The 21,423-nt window shown below is 38.7% G+C and overlaps 2 protein-coding genes across 4 annotated transcripts; one reads left to right on the top strand and one right to left on the bottom strand.

Moving 5' to 3' along the window:
- Positions 1 to 803: 803 nt before the first annotated feature.
- On the bottom strand, positions 804 to 20,430 carry LOC113677228 (scavenger receptor cysteine-rich domain-containing protein DMBT1). Of its 3 annotated transcripts, none has more exons than XM_089196576.1 (12): positions 20,327 to 20,430; positions 15,992 to 16,079; positions 15,017 to 15,358; positions 10,289 to 10,627; positions 9,133 to 9,456; positions 8,098 to 8,460; positions 5,790 to 6,152; positions 4,465 to 4,788; positions 3,726 to 3,842; positions 3,056 to 3,184; positions 2,616 to 2,729; positions 804 to 2,334 (listed from the first exon to the last, which is right to left on the bottom strand). In XM_089196576.1, the coding sequence occupies exons 2-12, from the start codon at positions 16,041 to 16,043 to the stop codon at positions 1,739 to 1,741; spliced, it is 3,063 nt and encodes a 1,020-aa protein (XP_089052702.1). In that variant the 5' UTR covers positions 16,044 to 16,079; positions 20,327 to 20,430; the 3' UTR covers positions 804 to 1,738. The 3 variants fall into 3 exon arrangements, with proteins under 3 accessions (XP_089052702.1, XP_089052703.1, XP_089052704.1); XM_089196577.1 differs by lacking the exon at positions 20,327 to 20,430 and adding an exon at positions 16,552 to 16,574; XM_089196578.1 differs by lacking the exon at positions 15,992 to 16,079 and having other exon boundaries at positions 20,327 to 20,393.
- Positions 10,929 to 13,929, top strand: LOC149050046 (uncharacterized). Its single transcript, XM_089196583.1, has 2 exons — positions 10,929 to 11,482; positions 11,604 to 13,929. Exons 1-2 carry the CDS (start codon positions 11,131 to 11,133, stop codon positions 13,319 to 13,321), a joined length of 2,070 nt encoding a protein of 689 aa, XP_089052709.1. The 5' UTR covers positions 10,929 to 11,130; the 3' UTR covers positions 13,322 to 13,929.
- Positions 20,431 to 21,423: the final 993 nt, after the last annotated feature.

Here is a 21,423-nt window from a genome sequence, read left to right as displayed (position 1 = left end):
CGCTTCCAGCGCCGATGCGTACATGTATATAAATGTCTTAATGGTCTCACGCATCACGAATTAACATTAGTCACTCAGCAAGAAAAGCATAGTTACAACACAAGAAATAAAGCAAACCTCAAAATTCCATCCGTTAAAAGAAACTGGGGTAAACAAAGAACTGGCTATCATGCTGTAAGTGATTTTAACTCGCTGGACAAAACTATACAAGCCTCTGATAATGTAAATATTTTGAAGCGTCAGATTTTTAATTCATTGATTTAAGTTTTGTATTACACATAAGATACATTAGTTTTTAGTAGCATCTTTTAGCATTTTTATTCATTGTAAATTTTTAATTTTTAATTTTCGAGGTCCTTTTTGTAAACCACTTTTTAGTGAAAAAGTTTCCTCATTAAAGATTGTCATTATTTATGTACCCACGAAAGTTTTTCTTTGGAACTGAGATGTACAATGGTTTTTTCCAATTTCTAAGCGAAACCAATCTTGGTGGGTGTTATCGAGCCCTGCTCGAAAGTGGATGAGGGGAGTGGGACCTCTAGGAACGAGATTGAAAAAGGTAGCTGATGCTATAAATTTGCGCACTTCGTTCACTAATCTGTCAGTCCATGTAGATACACCAACATTTACCAACAAGAAACACATGCAGAAACTTAGTGTTAAACTTTTTTTCACCTTGGTGTAAAATGAAGTGTTTGATTTAAAAACTTCTTCATAATACCTTGAGTGGTAATAATATTTTGGGACGTTCAAAACTGTCTTAAAATCGAGGAATATAGATAATATCAGTTTGGGTAGAAGAAATACACAAAAAAGCTCTTTTTGAGTGTCCTATTACAAAGATAAATGAAACCACAACAAGCTAATAGAACCAAAACATACCATAAGAGCCAATCAGAGCTCAAAGTACTTTAATTACTCTGCCACAAGAGTGAAAAAATTAACCAAGTCAGGATTGATTTTAGATTTGAATCTGATTGGTCGAGAGGATGGCGTGACACCATTTATAAAGCAGAATTATGCAAAAATAGTGCAGTCCTGGATTACTTTAGATCCTCTACTACTTTCTTGAAAGATGCTGCCTACTTAACGTTTCATTCACTCTGAAAAGTTTGCCAATGAAATCTAAACCCCTAATGATTACAAGACAAAACCGGGCTGTCATCTGAACTCGGTGTTTACTTGGGAAGTAATATTAGCCCCACGGATTGAAGAAATCTAGGAGATAGAAAGCTACCGCGAGGTTTGGACAATTCAAATCCCTGAAACCACAAGAAGTTTTCCCATTTGCGCCGGAAGACTTTGAACTTAGACATCCCTGGTATATGGTATATACGGTATAGTATGGTATATACATGTATGTATGGTATATACATACTAAGAGACACAAAAGGCGTTTCATACGTTAAGCAGGGCCGATGTACAAAAGCGTATCGCTCGAGAAAGCGTAATAAGAGAGAGTTCGCACTACTAACTTCTCTCTCCGTGCTCTAATGAATTCAAACTAGGCCTTCGACCATACCAAGTGCCTTTTGGACGCTACGTATTTGGTTTTCCTGGAATAATGCTTTGTTTGAAGGAATAGACACGCGTAGGTATCCAGGTGAACAAATTGTGCAGTACAATACTAGTTTTCCCTAAGAATAAAGCAAATTTTTCTGACTCTCCTTTTTTCAGATCCCTCCGCCTTTTTCTATCTTTGTAATGTTAATCGATCTTTAGGAGACGCTTGAGGACTTTAAGAATGAGAAATATCTCCGTGCCTGTTTGGTGACAGAGACATGTATTCGTTGGGATTCGGTCCTCCATCAGCTGAGATATTACGTGAGGCAGTGCTGCTGTTCTCCTTTGATAAAGCCATGTAATGCTCTCCGGCCCCTGTCATGGCCCTCTTTGACCCTTCCACGGCTATCGCTTTTAAACCGTCATTTCCCCGGTTGGCTTTCTTACGAGCAGCTTGCGGATTCATTCTTTCCGCCCTATGTGGTGGTGGAATTGGTGGAAGAGCTCGAGAGGTGGCTGTTTCATGGAAAGTGGGAGCTATTTCATATAAATGGTTAGTGTTGTCCCTCGTTGGCATAGAACTGTGATTTGTTCCTGTTCCCAGGTCGATTTCGTCACTGTAGTAGGTTTCCTCTTTATCACTTCTGTAGGCCATATTGCTAAAGGTTGCCTGTTGGTCTCTAGGTTTAAGTTTAGAAAGCTTCCGATTTTGGAAGCTAAGGTAAACAACTGCAGCAATAAGAAGGAACACAAGAGACGCGAGAATTGATAATGTTACAAGAAACGTAGTCTTGGAGGTTGTACTTCCGTTCTGTTTATGCAAGGACCCATCTGTAGAGAAAAAACAATTTCAAGGTCAACTTCATGAGAAAGGACACATCCAATGCGTCCTAGATGACGTTTATTTTTAACAAATTTCGAGGTGTTTCGAAATGTAACAATACACAGTTCGTGCGTTTGATACACTTCATCAATCGAAGAAGCAAATTATTTTAATGTATCTTGTATCTTACCATTATCACGTTTAAAATTTTCCTTGAGACAGCTTAATAAATCAATGATGAGTTTGAGAAGAAATAGACAACAGAACACACAAAAAAGCTAAAGCTCACCACCGCTCTGTGATGTTGAATGCTCTGCCTCATTAAACACACAGTAGAAATGAGTTTCATTGTCGTGGCAAAATGCATTGTTCGGGCACGGGTGGCTCTGGCACGGCTTCATGGCTGCATAGTAGACACAAGAAAAAGAAACTCAGTTCTCTTAAAAAACTATTTGGCCACCAGTGAGAGCTAAGGGTTTCTATTCTAATACTTAGGCTCAACATGAATACGCTTACTTTCAAACAAAGATTTAAATACTCGTAAGACCTTAAAAGCTTATCTGGTGACTTTGATGACAAAACATAAGCTATAGTGCGGTAGTGGAAAATCCCCTAGCCTCGCTTTCATTATCATCACAACGTGTTCGACAATTTCGTCTCGTCTCCAGACTTGACATAATAATAGCTCTATTGATTTGCAACAAGGGAAGAACACATAAATAAACTTACTGATGGCAGTTCGCTCCTCACAACGATGCCCCGAAAGCCCAACGGGACACGAGCAGATATATGAAGATTCATTGCTGATGCACTTTCCACCATTCATACATGGAGAACTCTGACATGGATTAGATATTGCTACAGGAATCAGACAAGCCAAAAAAGATACTGAAGTGATCACTTTGGTCTGTATGGTGTGAAAGTGATAACATCAGTTCGTACAGATACCTCTTGAGCTTATGCTACTTTTCGCATATTAAGAGTGCCAGGAAAGAAAAATATACAAATCAGATTCTTGAACCGATTAACGGAAAAAAGTAAGCTTCTTATGCTCAAACAAGGTAGCAGAGAAAGACGGACTAGATTTGCTTTGCATCTGGCGTGCGGTGAGCTCTGAAAAGATCACGCCTAACCGTTCGTAATCTTTCAAAATCAAAGCTTTGAACTGTAGGGTAGTATTCCTCTTCAAGATGGGAGCGTTACTTATAGTTATCGTTAGTGCATGAATCCAACAAAGGGAATCTGATCTTCTGTAAGCATCTTTTTTTCCTTTGACAAGGTACGATATGCGAATATAGATCCGTCTAATCAGTTCTTGTCAGTCCAAACACAATTCGCTGGCTGGTGGTTATCTTTCACGTATACGTATAAAACTATTGAAAAAGGTTGTTTCACTCACATTTTTCACAATGGATTCCTGTGAATCCTTGTGTGCAGTTGCAAATAGCACCACCTCCAGTGTCAATGCAGGTTCCTTGGTGTTGACATTTGACCTCCAAGCATTTTGAAGAGATATCTGGGAAAATAAATGCAATAAGGAAAAAAATATTCTTAGAGATCTCAACTTTGCTAATTAAAAGAGGGAATGAGAAGCTGCTTTAGACAATAAAGGTCGGTTTGCAAAGATATGAGCCTCGTCTTCGTAAAAGTGTCGGAAAATCCTCACTGTTTCATTACAGAGGAAACTTATTCTTTGGATCACCCCCACCTCCCAAAATATAATAGATCATTTCATTTACTTATTTATTCATTTATTCCTTTTTACGTGGATGGAATGGTGTGAATGAGAAATAAGATTGGACCACTATTATTCTAGGAAGAAAGGGAGCGAAAATCCAGAAAAGGGAAAACCAAAAATTTTGTGCAGCCCACTCCATCCCCGCATTTTTTCCTTTTTTTTCTTTTTTGCTTTGTTCCTGTTTTTTTATGCCTTAATCCCCACTCCTCGAAGTTCGCACTCGTCCTTCGTGTTTCGCGTGTTTTTGCATTCCTTTGCCTCACTTATGTCAAGGGAAAAGTAAGGCTGGGTACATTATTAAAATACGACTGTCTTAATGCAAATTTAAATTAGGTTCTGGGGAGATCATTTTGTGAAAACGTATCAACACAAGCGTGTATCCAATAAGTAGATAGGTCACCTGCTTGATATGGTAACTTGCACAATACTGTTATAGTCCATGATCCACTGGAAATGTAACCATACACATCTTTTGTACATTCTCCAAGATTGGTCTCGTTGCCAAAACATCTCACGTTCCTGAACCATTCCGGCCCTGTGCTCGAACCAAACTGATTATTATAACCAGATGAAAGGCTCGCAGGGTATCCCAGCTGGCGGCATACCACGTGAGCAGCATTGAGGTCCCATCCCCAGTTATCTACTGTCCCCCAGTCTCCCAAGTAAAACACTTCTACTCGTCCAGCATTACTAATTGGAGAACCAGCGAGCCTCACATTCGATACTGAAAAAATACGTAAGTTATTATGGCAGAGCGGGTTCTAAATCTGCCGGCAAGGTAAAAGGTAAAAGGTAAAAGCTGCGGTTAAAATTTTCCTTGGATTTTCCTTTTCGGTTAAGATTTTTCTTCTAGTCGTTGTACATTATGTTTGTTATGTTTACTAATCACATTTTTGTCTAGTTTTTATCGCGACATTAAAGCTATTGCAGGACAATTTCTCACAAAATTGTTAAGTCAGTGAATATCACATTTACGTGAAATCCTACCACAATCGAGCTAGTTTTCTGCCTAGGTATGACTTGATGCTTTTCATTAAGCTATTTTGCTGGTTGGTAGTTTTTTATTCGTACAGCAGACAGTTGCTGGCGGTTTGGAACTCGTGCGTCTTTGACAACCAAAGCAAACGACCGTCATTTTTTGCACCTTCCTCCGCGTAAATGTTACCAGCCAATGCTTCGTTGAAGAATTGAAAAGAAATCTGTACGACGCAGTGTATGTAGGCTATACTACCGACACGTATACAAGTATATAGGTAAGTACAAATATTCAGCAATCGACAGAAATCCAAAAGACCCCAATCTACCAGAGTTTTTAAAACAAATTTTAAGACTAGTAGATCAAAACTTAATTTTCAGATTCCGGAAAAGTTTTACGTTGAGGAATTGATATTGTGACTTTAATACATAAATATTCCATACTATTTCATGCTTAGCAATTTTCAACAAAAGAATCTTTATCGTATGCCTACATTGGAAATCTTTACATTTTTACATGCAGTATAGGCAGCAAAACAAGTAGTTACCGAAATAACATTAAAACCGGAAAAATGGAAGAGTAGGACAGAAAATATCTTGTCATCGCAGTTGCTTCCACCGCGAAGTGGCAATTGAAAATGTCCTCCGATGGGTTTCTCTAATACTTTGAGACTTGAACACTAACGCTAACGAAAAAGGCCTTTCAAAATTGGTGTCATCACTTGAATAGAACAGCCAGTTTTAACTTACTTTGAGATGATTTGAAATTTGTCTGTCTGCATAATACTCCGGCTGCAAAAAGTGGACGTTGGTAATAACTTTGAATCCATGCGTGTGTAATATTTTCCCACGTCGTCACTGCACAGTCTGAGATGTTCGATTCATTCGCATTACAATGTATTCTCCATATCCACAATGGACCTTTTAATCGTCCGAAAGCTGCGTATCGGAAAATTTCATCAGCGCCTGGATATCCCAGCTGACGACACACCACATGACCTGCATTAATATCAATAGAACCACCGCCAAATACTCCTCCCCAGACTCCGTAATACATCACCTCGATTGTACCGGCAAAAGTTAAATTGGATCCCGTCAAGCGAACCTTGAAATCTGAAAAATATTGCTAAATTAAGGATACTTTAAATCATTTCAGCTTAAATCTTCCCTTAGAGTCGGAATTTCAAAGCCGTTTGGGCTAAGATGCAAAAATAAGCCTACAAACAAAACTTCTTGTGAAGTATCCTCCTTAAAAGAAGGGTTCCTAAAAGCCAATAACAACTGTTTAGGGAAATGAATGCAAAAATCTTCACGCACAATTTCAATAACTTTAATAACATTTGTTACCTTATTCAGGGAAAATCAGAAAATCATTTTTTCTCCTTTTCCTTTTTCTCTTCTTCTGTTCTTAATCATTCGCTTTTGGAGTTGTCAATTTTCTCTCAACTGATCAACTCCAAAAACGAATGGAATGACGTCTTGAAAATCAAAGCGATCTTCGCAGTAATGAACGCTACTTGAGCAGTAGTGAAAATGAGGCTTAAAAAAATTCAGGCCTGTGCGGGATTTGAAGCCATGACCTATGCGATACCGCTGCAGCGCTCTACCAACTGAACTGACAAGCCAACAGGGAACTGGTCATTATGTCGGTTCCAAATAAACCCATAAAGTGGTGAATAAATGACTGTGAGTATATGAAAATCATATTTGAACTGCGGATAAAGACGTCGATATGAAAGCGATCTTCGCGGTAAGGAACACTACTTGAGCAGCAATGAAAATTAGGACGGAAGAAAGAAAGGAAGAAAAAGAAAGAAAAAAATTGCAAAAACACTGCTATTAAGGGCTTTGTTTCTTTCTTTCTTGGAGAAATCACTGCCATCGAGTGATTACTTTTAGTATGTTCCTGCAGAGATTATGCATTCGTTTGAATGTTGTATCAACCGACGAAGTCGTCGTGGACGAAACTAGTTCGCATATGCAATTTACTGAAATGTGTCGAAAGTAAATGAAAAATCTGGATTTTCCTGACTAAGGTAATGTTGAGAAACACTTTCTTGGCCTCAAAAAGCTAAAACCCTGAAAAATCTGATACCATATCATATTTATAGTTCTTATGCACAAGACCGGTGATGGACAAAACACTGACAGTTCAGTCCATGGACAACTTCGATGGACTACCTAGACTGATAAATCTTAGATCTACTGAATCCCCTTGGTGACATGATTGACACATTTACTGTGTGAATTTCATGAGTTACACTCCTATATAATTTGTTGGAACACTTACTGCCTCCCTTACCCCTCTCAATATTAGTCTCGACACATCAGTAAATAGCAACATCGGAAGGGAGTGAGGGGGCGTCGATCGGTAAGTTTAGCTTGTGATCCATTTGTAATTGGTGCCTAATGCCAATTTCAATGCATTTTCACATTATCTTTGCGAATAAGTGGAGAATGATTGACAATTCCACTAAGTGCGCTGTAGCGTCTGCGTCTACTTTCATTATTGCTGCAATTTCTTCAGCCGACTGTGGGGTCTTGAATTAGAGCAAATAGTACTTTTAATATCTGAAAGCAAAAATTAGATCTTGTAATTTTTATGGAGTCGATGGAGGAACAGTGATCTCCTCTTTGCTGTGATCCATAGCTCGGTTGTAAGGAAATTGCGGGTCACGTGGCAACGGCGGAAAAATAAAACCACCTGTCCTCAGAAGGCGTTTTTATTTGAGTGTACGTTTTTTGCGTTCATCGTTTGTTCATTTAGTATAACTATTCAAAATAGCGGCGCGAGGCCCTGCGGACAAAAATAAAGAACACGCGTGCAAAGTAAGTATATCAAAAGCAATTCCTCCAATGGTACTCGTTCGAAGTAGAATTTTGTAGGGGTAGTCCACTTGGGCAATCCATCGTGGTAGCCCATAGACTGAGAGTCAGTGTTTTGTACATCATTCTAAAAAAAAAAGTTTCTACGCCTGAGTCAGCAAATGATTTGATTGTTTGTATTAGCTTTTAGCTCAAACTGTTATAACTGCCCAGAAATAAGTTAATAACTCACCATTGGCTTGTGCATTATTTGGCTTGCAAATAACACTGAGATCATAGTCATGATATCCAGGCCTTAATTGAGGCTGGTAGTAATAGGTGCAATTTTGCAAACTACTCTCGTCTCCAAGGCATTGTATATCCGTGGTGTCGTACCACTGAGGTCCAGTTCCCGGTCCAAACACAGCCCAGCCAACTGCAAGGATACTGTCGGAGAAGTTTAACTGTCTGCATATCACTCCATCAAAACTGAGATCATAATGGTAGTGCAGCCAAAGCCAGGGATCTAACTGAAGAGTTCCCCAAATCCCATGAATTCGAAGCTCTACTCTACCAGCGTGCCTAACGGCTGAATTTGTAAGCCTTACATCAAATCCTTTAAGAGATATAAAAAAATGTACTTAATTGTCGGTGGTGATGGGGATCATGTTAAATGAACTTTACTTTGTTCTAGAGGGGGAAACGTTTGGTGTTAGGGGGTGCTATGAAACGGCGGAGATTAGTGTCTTAACGAGTTGGATATCTCTGTCATGCTCCTTGATTTACTCTTATACAGGTCCTCCGGTCTAGTTAATGTAAACTGAACTGCTCTGACAAGAGATTCTGGTAGCTCTTGAACAACGTACGTAAAATCTTTTTGATCTTGATCACAATTGTTACTAACGCAGGGAGAAGGATGCCATGCACATAAGACTTCACCATAACAGCATCAACAAGGACAGTGGAGTAGAAATCCCTGCAGAGGCATGAATTCTGATGATAAAAAAAATACAGCAATGGGAAAGCCGTGTGCAGCGGATCACTGGTGGAACATTTTCTTCGAATGCACCATGAATACCACTGCTTGAGGAGGACTAACGACATGGGTCGCAACGTCTTGACCCATGAGTGAAGTGACCTCATATTCCCTGAGACAACGACATCACAAAGGTTCAGAGAATGCACTACAGGGCTTACAATACGAAGTATAAATAACTCATTTCCATTGATGCATTTTTCACGCTCTCAAATACATCCCCATATGAGTGTGTGCAAAACTATTATTTACCTAAGTCAGCCGTACCATCGCTGCACACAACATTCGCACAGTAAGAACTTGACCAGGTGTAGTCAAAGAAATCCCAAGCACATTGGCCTATCGCTGATTCATTTCCATGACACCTGAAGTTTCGAAAAAAATTTGGCACAATAATAGAGCAAAATAATTGTCCTTCTGCCAATAATGCTGTGGTGTATCCTAGCTGCCTGCAGACAACCGTAGCGTCCCTGATATCCCAGAGGTAGCCATAAATTGAACCCCAAATTCCTGCATAATAAACCTCCACTCGTCCCATATTTGGTGAAGTAGATCCCCGTAGCCTAACCGGCATTCCTAGGTGTAGACGAATGAAATAAGGAAAGTTACATTGACCGTGAATTATATATAGTCGCCCTTATCTGAAAGTTGGTACCGTTAGATACACCGCTATCTCAGGTGGGAATTTCCCTTGCAGAGAGTGAAAAGGTGTCTGTCCTTTATTTTCAGGAGGGATTCTATTATTAAGAAAACAGGTCAATTGAGATATTGTATACAGGGCAAAAAACAACTCCTGGTATCCACTTTGAGGAGTTGTTGATCCAATCAAACTGAAGTGACCCGTGCAATCATAAAATCAAACTTTACTCTAAGTCAACGTCGATTGAGATTCTATCTTTGGAATGAGAATATCACGGGAACAACAAGCGCGCAAGAAAGTCTCGCTTGATTTTAAAACTCTATCTCTCATTGGCATACAATTAGGGATCACGTGAGGCTTCAAAGCTTAAATGGCTGCCGGCATATTTGAATAAGAGTCTAAGGAACTCTAAGGGCGAAACTTATTGTGGGAATTTGGCCCACTGACATTAGTTATAACTAATCAATTCAAATTGTATCGGTATAAAATCATAGAAACAAATTTTTCAGCACCAGTATATCGAGAGGCAACCTTCAAGTTTAGGGTTTCCGTGCCCGATTAGAGCTCTCAAAACGCTTATCCGCCGTTAGTAGTAGGAGCCCTCCAAAAGTTTTGTTCACAGACCTCGACTTCTATGCTGTAAACGAGTTATGTTGAGTAAATTTGAAGAGCATAGATAGGGTAATTTTTATACTTAAAGAGCGCATAAACCGAACAAAGCTATTCAGGGTATCCTAAAAAAAAGAAACAAGGCTACAAAGCGCTTACCATTCGCGTGGAACAAATTCTTGCATATGACACTAGCAACGCTCCTTGTATTTTGTGATTCAGACTTGTTACCAATCCCATCATGAAAGCAGCTCATTACGTCAGCTTCACTTCCAGAGCATTGAAGATTAGTAATCCACACAGGACCGCTGACCGGCCCATACACACCGTTTGCTAAAGCTACTTCTGCACCAGCTTGGTAACCAAGCTGGCGACATACCACTGTGGCGTCGTTTATATCCCAGCTGGTTCCACTGATTGCTCCCCAAATTCCTGCGTACATCACTTCTACTCGACCAGCATTAGGAATTGAGGATCCCTGAAGGCGAATTGAAATATCTAAAACGAATAAATAAAACAACGGTGTATCTCGAGAAAATAAAATAAACAAGGCTATCAGTTTTCTTGCAAGGGAATCAATTAGTTGGTTACCACAATAATTTTTAAATGATTAAGGGGGGAGTCTGGTTGAAATTTTGAGTTAAATTGTGAACTCGGTCAAATTTTTTTTCTACACGTTATTAGACAGGAAAATTATTCAACTTTAAAATATTAATGCCTCTAATGTCAGAAATTACCCAGAAAATGGTAAAAAAGTTCAATCTTTATGACGTGTACAAGTTTGTTGATCCGTTTCCATGGCAACCGTTTCAAATAAATGCACTTTTAAGGTCTCTTGAGAGTCTTTTTTAAGTCCGATGATTCGTTTGTTCCTGTAGTCCCTTCCAAGACTTATCTGTGTATATTTCCAAAGCTTAAAAAAGGCCTGGATGCTTAGTACGGGATCATTTCGCTGTTCATGCTGACTCCTCGTGAATCCAGCTCATAGTAGTAATAACGCCATGCCAAAGGGAGGAAAAATCGGACAAAAACAGTCCGTTCTGAAAAGAAGTTGTCGAAAAAAGATACCAAAATTCAAGGGAGTCCAAAAGCAGAAGAAACTTCCCGTGGAAGTTGCGAGAAATTCTGCTACAGAAATCACGTTTGTCGGTGAAGATGATATTGTGAGCGAGCAAATTCCACCGCCCGCTGCTTCGGCGTCATTTAGAAAACTTGCTGTCGAATGCACAGAAAGCTCTTCGGATGAAAGTATGGATCCGAAAGGTGAAATACCAGAAGGATACCGGCTTGTGTCCATTAATAGTCTTGTGGAATTTGCGAGAAGGATTCATTCCAATTCGCCCTGTTCTTCCGGTGAGATAATTATTTGTTCTTTCGCAATTTACGTTGTATTCATCATAAAATGTGGTTCTTTATTGCTTTTCTCATCTTGTGTCGTTATCACTAAGTTGTTTCTTTATTTTTGATGTTGTAGACCATCTAGAACTTCGAGAAATAAGCACAAGCCGATTTGGCCTCAGTAGCAGCTTATATGCTGTTTGTGATGATTGTGGTCTGTCGGAATTTCTGGCCACCGGTGATCATAATCCCTCCGACAATGCCCCCAGAACTGTGCAGGGAAAAGATTTAAATCGGAGAGTGGTTTACGCTGCCGTTGAGATGGGAATTGGCAGAGAAGATGTTTCCAAGTTTTGTGAAATATTGAATATGCCTTTTTCCTTGAGCAAAGATACCTGGCATAGTCATGAGGATGCCTTGCTTCAAGCTCACATTGAAGTTGTCCAGGTTGAATTGGAGAAAAACAGAAGGGAAGCAAGGAAGCTGGCTATGACAGAAGAAGGGATCAGTGCAGGGGATGAGGACACTGTAGTAAACATCCCAGTCAGTTTTGATGGCACATGGTCCAGGAGAGGATACACTGCCAACCATGGAATTGGTTTTGTCATCTCAGCTGCTACTGGAAAGGTTTTGGATTACGAAGTCATTTCAAAGGTATGCAACACTTGCATACAAAAAAAATCATCTTTAAATGAACATGACTTTGAACAGTGGGCTGAAAACCATACCTGTCTGGGTAGTTTTGGAGGCTCAAGTGCTAGCATGGAGATGGAATCTGCAAAGCGTCTGTGGGGTAGGAGTCAAGACTACTCCATTCGATACAAATTTATGATTTCCGATGGAGACTCTAAGTCTTATAGTGCCATTTGGAACTACTATGGGGCATGTGACATTTGTAATCAATATGAATCTTTAGAGTCAACAAGTGAAGAATACAAAACTTGGAAGGCATCTGAAGATTATGTCAAGTGGGAAAATGAACATCTTGATGGATCTGTGGATTGCAATAGAGTAATCAAACTTGATTGTATTGGACATGTCCAGAAGAGGCTAGGAAAGGCTCTGTACGAATTTCAAAGAACTGCTTTAAAACTAGAAGATGGTAAGCCTGTGAAAGGAAGACAGGGTCGATTAACAAAAACAGCAATTGAGAAAATGAAACGCTCTTATGGGAAAGCTATTCGAAATAATGTCAACAGAGACATTAACTCTGTAGAGGAGCGAGATGCTGCTGTCCAGGTTATGCAGACTGAAATTATGGCTGGCTTGTACCACAGCTTGAAGTTACCAAACAAAGAAAGACACAAGTATTGCCCAAACAATTCTTGGTGCAGGTACAAGAAGAAAATTCCTTGCCCTGATAAGCCTCACCACCTAGATCCGGTGTTTGAAAAGTATTTGCATCCTATTTATGAGAGGCTCAGTGATCCTGCCCTTCTTTCACGCTGTCTTCCTGGGTTTACTCAAAATGCAAATGAGTCTATCAATTCATTAGTGTGGATTAGATGCCCAAAACACAAATGGCATGGAAGGAAAAGAATTCTTTTGGCAACAGCATCAGCTACCCTTCAATTTAGTGCAGGAGCAACAGCAAAGCATGAGGTGATGGCAAGGGCTGGGCTTGCTGTTGGGGGCCACACCAGGAAAGAGAGCACCAGAAGAGACTCTGAGCGAATCAAAAAGGCTGAAAAAAGGATCCAGGATCAACATAAGAAATACAGAGTTGCTCGAAGACAAGCAAAACAAAGAGATGAGGAGCAGCGGAGACAAAAAGAGGGCACAACATACAGTGCTGGTGCTTTCAACGAACTGACTGTTACTACAGCACCAGCGAAAAAAAGAAAAAAAAAATAGAAATTGTGATTTATAACTAGAAAATGATCTCAGGATACTTTAATAAGGCTGTTTTTTAAATTAATTAATGATTGTTTTGTTTAATGGATGTTTCACCACTGATTTTGCTTTTGGAATTTTTAAGCAGCATTTTTCTCAAAAAGGCATTTTTACGGAGTTTTTAGCTGCCCCCCTAGACTTTTTTCATTTGCTTTTATCCATTTTCTGCCAAATTTGGCTCAGTTACACATGAAAGGCTGCTCTACAAACCTATTGAGCCTTTTTTCTTTTTGATGAATTCTGTTGAAGTTATTCCAGGTTAAACTCTTTACAAAAGTATGCTGTTGCTATGACAACACAATTTGGTGAAAACCAAAATTGCTCAATAGGTTTGTAGGAGAGTTTGTGTAGTGTTATTGTGTGAAATATTATGCTTACTGTATTACTAGAACAGAAAAAAAAGTAGGGGGGCATGAAATTAGTGAGAATTAGCCTCCATGATGAATTTGGTTAATATTTAACCATAAATTTGCTTATTATGGTCTGCGAACCATATGCCACATTAGGTTGTGGGTTAGTCTATTTGCATGCAAAATTTTATGGTGATACATTAAATAGCTGGAGTTTTATAATCTCTACAATCTATTACAAATTTGGGCCCAAAATGTAACCAGACTCCCCCCTTAAGACTGATAAACCGCCTTGGCCGACCAATTTTTAAAAGTGTCGTTATGATTGTTGCTGGGACAAAAGACCAACGCTTGGAAAGTGTTGACCTCTTATAGTCTAGGACCAGAGTCCCAAAAATAGCGAAATGCACAACCCACCTCACAGAAATAATCTGGCGTCATATTCTTATAGAGTAATGTCCAGTCTTTGAGTTACTTTGGCGTAAAAGAATCTGGCTTTAAATACAATAGGACTGCGAAATAACGTGCTGTATGAGAAACGTGCAAGAAGGTTTCATTGACGAAGAAAACGTTACCAAACTTAACAAAAAACACTAACGGAGAGGTATGAAAAAAATAAAGGACGAAATAAGTGAATACAAATTACACAAAAAATAGCTGGCGAGCGCTTTAAATCTTACATTAACTGTTTCCGTCTCAGCGCTCAAAACATTTGGAAAGAGCTGTTATTTTGCATTATTGTCACTACCTCAATTTTGATTGGCCACAGGCACGCTGCTAATCCTAATCGGTACATAGTAGTTGTGACGTCTTCCGCTAAACAAACTTAACTTTATGGGAATACAGGGTTCGAATCTCTTCCAAGCTTGATATTTTTTCAAACTTTTTCTGAAATTTCTTCAACCACAGTCTGTCTGTGAAAATTCTTCGTTTGCATCCACAGAGTCAAAAGAAGATTAATTTCATTTGTGTTGATAGTCCGTAGGAAATGTTAAAGATTGTACTCAGATCTCCAACACTATCAAAGGAGTGGCCAGGCAAAGCAATTTCCTTGAATGCTTCATTTAAAACCTATGACCAACACTAGTCGCCAATGCATCAGCTCAGTGGTATAAAATGACCCGAGTATGATATTATCCACGACCAAACTCACCAACATCTAACACTTAGGATTTTTAATTCATGAAGTTTGCTCGACTTTCTTATATTGTACACTTTTTATCGCTAATAAAGCATATGCAAAAATGACCCAAAGCAAGCATGAAATCCTTTCTGGATGCCTTGAAATCTAAATTCAGATACTTACCGCGGACATCAGTCTCAAGCTCATGGGTCTTGCATATCACGCCCGCTTCCCTGCCTTCCCTGACATTACTTTCAAGCCAGCCTCGGTACTGACACTGTTGTAAAGTCTTCTCACTTCCTGTGCAACTCACGAAAGACATCAAGACTGGTCCGGACCCTTCTCCAAACGGTGAATATTTCAAGGCCGTGACAACACCTGGGAAGCCAAGCTGCCTGCATACCACTTCAGCCTCTGTTCTATCCCAAGACGAAGATCCATCGATACGTCCCCAAACTCCATGAGAAAAAATTTCAACACGTCCAGCGAATGTCATGTTGGAACCAGTTAAACGAATGCGAACATCTGTTAAATTGAATGCAGGTTTTTCAGTCGATGAGCAAATACTTACGACTCAATTTCGTCTATCAAAAGCCAAAGGGAGAACTATCTTTGCCTTGTGCGGTAGCTGACTGCCCGCTGGCAGCTTGCTAGTTGCAGCATTGGTATTACCCGTTCTCTCTAAAGCCAGCAAGTGCTTTTATTGGTCATTTGATCGCTCTCGTCAGTCTCCCTGTAGTAACCCCTTGCTACAAGCCCTGGCCACAGGGTTGAGAAGGGAGATGCGGCAGCCCCCCTTCTCCACAAGGCAGGGAAATATAGATATTATCTGGAAAAGGACCACGATTTAATCAGAAACACTTTAGGATAAAAACTCCATGATAACAGTGGTGGCGTAATTTTGAAAACTATTCAGCTTTTAAGTGTATATTTTATGTATCGTAGAGTATATATATATATATATATATATATATGTAGTGCTTCAAGCGGTATATGTATCTTTTGCAAATATCATCAAATGTTACTTTATGTACATGCAAAAATTATCGAATTCGCCAAATATCTATAGGAGAATCCCTTTCAATTTGAAAGTTGTTTCTTAAGCTTTTTTTCAAATGGTTATGGCTTATTTCCCCTCGAAATTAAACTGACACCCACCGGAATAGTATAATACAAGCCTCATGAACGTCAATGCTGACAACGATATCATCTTGTCTGACACTCAAACCTTTTATGTTTGTGGCACCTAAAAAAAAGTGAATCACACGTTTCTTTATTAAGAATGTGTGTAGTACAGAAAACAATGGTGGGTTAATCAAACAGCAAAGTAAAAGCCCCACAAAATACTCTCAACACCGATCTCATGAAAGGAAATTCCTAAAATTTCGATCCCCTGTTGTTCAGTACGGGTTTTTAGGATCATGGTTTTGTCGCACATACAACTTAGCATCGACGACGAGCAAAATGAATATTGATAAACCTTCAGCTCCGACATACTAGAACGGAGACTAGACTACGAATCTCTACGAATCTTTACTAGCGAAGAGAGAATAATACGGTCTAGAGAGTGTTACATATAGTTCAGTGCGGGTGAAGGAAACATCACAAGAAGATATGACAGGACTAAGACTCCTCTCTTGTTTTCGACTAGAAAAGTGAAATAACACAGCAAATCCTGTCATTTATCACAGCAAAAACTGGCATCGAAGGTCACTCACCTAGTTTGATTCACTGTTTAAGGCACTGGAACCGTCCTCCCATTTTTTTTTTATCAATTTCCTCGCTTATTTTGTGTTGTCAATACCCCTTTTATTTTCTCAGATGTTATTTTTTCTTTCCTTTTTCTTAACATCGTAATGAAACGTAAGTTAAAGTGAAAAAAATAATGATAAAAGAAAAGTTTGATTCTCTGTATCTGAGAGTGAATTGGCCATCACAAAGAGTAAGCTGACGAGCGAGCCTAAGCTCTTTATCAGAATCGCTCTGACAAAGGGCTGATGCTCGAAACATCATTTAACGAATCTTTTTATGGTGGATAATTCAAAGTATCAGTTCAGTTGAAAATGCCTTATTATCCAATAATTGAAAAGTTTAATTATGCATACAAAAAGCAAACCCATGTCTCAGATAAATGGAAATATGTCATGCTCGGTAGCACTACTGGCGCTGTCAAGGCGATTCCTCACGCCATTTTTCATGAGTATGTCTCGAAAAAACGAAATATGTGTTCACAGCCTGGGGGTTTCACCAATAACCAATTATGTTAGTTCCAAATAAACCCGTGAAGTGAAACGACTGTTAAAAATTCGTACAGGCCTAAATTTTTTTAAGCCTTATTTTCACTAATGCTCAAGTAGTGTTCACTACTGCGAAGATTGCTTTCATATTCACAATACTATGTACTTTACTTTTATGCTCCGGCCAGCCTTTCTGGATCATGGCCTTTAACACTTGAAGAGACTCGTCCTCTTCAGTGTATCGCTAAATCTGCTGGAGCCTTTCTTCCGATACCGGAAGATACTTAAAGGTTTCAAACTCTGACTCCTCGTGCTAACCAGCTGGGAGAAACGCTCTTGAAAGAGTGTCTTGCGTGTCTTAAACTGGCTGACCCATTTGGTAGGTTCATCGACGAGAGCAATGACCTCGACATCCTGCAACCTCTGAAGTTAAGCCTTGAATTTCTCTCTGACTGAGACGGACACTTTCCTGGCTGGGAGAATTACTGGTTAAAAAGCCGGATCGACTCGTAGACGAACCTTTCATCTTGATTCAAGCAAAGGGTTTTATAGCAGTCGTGTAGGTCTGAATATGTACCGTCTTGCGACCAAAGAATATACTGTCGTTTTTTAATTATATTTTCCGTCAGCATTAATCGACCATTCAACACTGAGTCCAAATACCAGCAACAAGTAGTATTGAGACTGTTTCAAGAACACCAACCAAAACCGAGTTAGTGATCACAGCCAAAGTATAATTCACCATCATGAATACAATTTCGTGACTCCTAATTATCTCCTTATCGACATGACTCTAAAAAATTGAAGTGGCATCAGTTATAAGCAAGACTTACAAATTTTTGTTGTGTATGGTGTTAAAGGGTATCACAATAATGTCTCAAAAAGTGTTTGGGATAAGATGTGCACGGTTTACAATGATGTCATCAATTTCAATGAGAAGGTTAAAATGGATATAGTTGGTCCTGTCAACAATCAAAATCCTGTGTCTAAAAAGATACATGACGCCGATATACAGTAACGTCGGACGCTTTAAAAATGGAGGTAAATTGGTTATTCGATAAATAGGCTTTTATCAGATTTTTTTCAAAGACAGCCTCAAGGCATCTGCAACTACTTTAAATCTCAAGGAAACAAATAAATTTATAACAAACTTTTCTAGAATTGTTAATTTCGAATAAAAACAGGGTCGTTGGTTTGATATATCTACGTTTCACGTTGTCGGCTTAGGAAAGGGAGCATCCATAACACTAGATTTGAGCACCGGTTTGCTAGACGGAGAAACTTATTCATCATTTTTTATTATAAAGATTATAAAACTATAAAGTTATAATTTTCAACTGATTGATTAAAATAATCGAAACACATACACACACCCATATACATATATAAATGTGTGTATACATATATATGTATATGTATATATATATATATATGAAAGGAACTAAAACGATTTTTGATTGTAATTATATGGACAAAAATATTGATGAAAATCAGATGGATGAAATCAAATCCTTATGCCGATTTGTCATAAAAAAATTTTGGCTATACAGGAGAGCATACAAACACTTAAAACAATTGAACGTATAGTGCAATTTATCATCAGCATGTCTTGTTGTATCACAATAGCAGGTGGTGTGACACTAAATCCAGTCGAATTAGGGACTATGTTTGGAGCAGGTGTATTGCTAAAGACTTTCAGTAAATACAAAATTATAAGAAAAAAATCGAGCTCTGGATATTGGTATATTCTTGTATTTTAAAATGAAATTGATGTTGATCACTCTTTTATGGTCACCATTAATATGAGGTAGCACACTCTCAATCTTTTCAAAGATCTCTAATATCTTATTTTTATCATTCGTTGATATCTGCATGTTATCTTTACTGCATAAACTGGTAATCATATTACAAATGTGATACTTTCCATGATAAACGGACTTTGGGATTATCTTATGGCTATTACCATAAAAATCATCAAATTCATCAAGCGTGTCATATCTATCAACCCGACCGCAATATTAATATACTCATACATATTCTTCATTATCGTTTTCAAGTTTCATGGTCTTACAACATTTTTCACTTATCACAGTATATTTTTTAAGTTTTTCACCACAAAACGGACATATAATTTAATTCGTCTAGTGTGCCATGAATTCCAGAATTACAATTCATTATTCAATAACATTATATGAGATTTTGTTAGATCCCAAAATCCTACCGTTAAACTTCACTGACTAACTAAGCTGACAGAGTTAACCAACAAGCTTCACTGGTAATCTTTCCTTAAAATAAGCTTTTAATATATATTTGTAAACATCAAAGGATCTCACAAGACTTTCACATGACCTAAGAACAACAGTAATCTGATGAATCATTTCCTCCGGAAAGTCCCTGTTGTGTATCATCATTGATTTCCTGTTTTTATGTGAATGTCACGCAATGGAAAAATGCTTTTGCACCCCCCTGCAAATGCACTTCTTTTCTTGATGGCGCGCTGTAATATCTGCTATTTTACCCCTCTTGATTACAATGTTGTGAAACCCCCTTGTGAACGCATATTTCGTTTTTCGATACATACTTTCTATATGGGAAAAATGGCGTGAGAAATCGCCATGACAGCACCAGTAGTGATGGCTCTATTGTTTCCGAAGGTCACAAACAATACCTTTGAGACAAAGTGGAAATTGAGTTCATTTGTCAGCTGCATATTAAATAGTTTTGACGCACTTATTATTTACACAAAATCTCTAAAATCGAAAACAAGCCGTGTGTCTCTCGTGATTATCAGTTTATATACCCAAGATAGTTTCTTCCCAATAACAAAGATGTACAGTAAGCTTTTCCAATTTCTAAGCGAAACTAATCTTGCTCAAACCAGGCGCAAGTTAGAATAAATCGAACAAATCTAAATAAACATTTCCGGGTCGAGAAAAAGGAATTAAACTGTTTTCCTCTCTCGGTTATGGTTCTTCATCACCGGAACCTAAAAACGGAACCTAAAATCTGAAAAATGGAAAAACTCCAACTATCTTGGTTGACAGTTTTTTGCCAGTAAAACTCCAGTGAAATTGAACGGTTAATGTAGCAAGCTCAAGGGCATAGATCCTACCGATCTTCTTGTTAATATCGACACTTCAAAAACCAATTGCATCGAGTTTTTTAGCCCAACCAAAATATATATCGCCCGCCAATGGTAAAATGCCTAGCATTAAAAGGTATGCGCAGAATTAATAATGATACGGAACACAAGTACCTGAAACAGACAGCAATCCTATCCAAGGGCATCAACGAGGCATAACTTTTGGACTTTAGCCAAATTAGAGCAAACTCGCTCTCGAGCTCACGCTCCCTTCCACTAATCCCTTGCGGGTAAGCGTGCTGTCGTGCCCCGCGCGCATTAGGTGATGCAGACAAAGCGCTGCGTTCTCCCAATTTGTTACTCCAAGAAGAGATACATACATTCAACAAGAAGAAACATATGCAGACTCCTTGCGCCGGTTATTCAGACAAAGTCTAGCCGTTGTTTAACAAAACCGCGTTCTAAACCGTCTTGAAGGTAGCTGAACCTTTTATCTGAACTTTTATTTTTGTGAAAAATGTCAAATAGCGCCAAAAGCTTATGGTGAAATACATTTATTTAATTCAATCAACTCTCTTATAGAGAATTCCCGAAGCCCAGTCCTAAAGTAAAACCGCGATTTGGTTTAGACCTGGTGTAAATAACCGGCCTTTACTGTCAAACTCCTTTCACACTGGCGTGAGATACGAAATTCGTCATTACATTTTGAGCTATATTTCGTGATATTCAATACTACCTAAGTTGAAGGACTAATTCAGTCACCAAAGAAAAAAAACTCACAAATGAGATAACAGCCAATCAGAAGGGAAGAAAATACAAAAAAAAGGCAATGAGAACTCAGAGCTAAAAGAAGCAAACTACTTAGAGCGCAGGGGAACGCGAGTTATCGAGTACCGATAGGTTTCAGTTGTGACTCTGATCAGTGGAGAAAGTGGCGCGAGTATTATTAATTTATCACTCAGTAAAGTAAGAAAAACCAAAGCAATTCTGGATTACCAACGACCCTATTGAAAACAGGTTTAAATCATTTACCAATCGGATTGAGTTCAGTCTGGACAAAGAGTTCCTTCTTATTACTAAAATAACGCCACCAGTAGGGATGATAATTCTATTTGGTTGTGTCAGAACTCGATTACGGGAAGGCTGTAGTTCCTAACACAAGAAGTGTTCGCGAAACGTTGACTTCGCGTTTTTTTTTTGCTTTTGATTCCTTCCTATAAATGATAGGCGTGGAAGAGTGAAGGCATAAGGATAGAGGATAGCCTTCTCAT

The sequence above is a fragment of the Pocillopora damicornis genome, chromosome 2 (assembly GCF_964200805.1).
Source record: "Pocillopora damicornis chromosome 2, jaPocDami1.2, whole genome shotgun sequence".
Lineage (NCBI taxonomy): Eukaryota > Metazoa > Cnidaria > Anthozoa > Scleractinia > Pocilloporidae > Pocillopora > Pocillopora damicornis.
The sequence above is the reverse complement of the archived record's forward strand: the minus strand, read 5'-3'. Positions and strand labels throughout refer to the sequence as shown.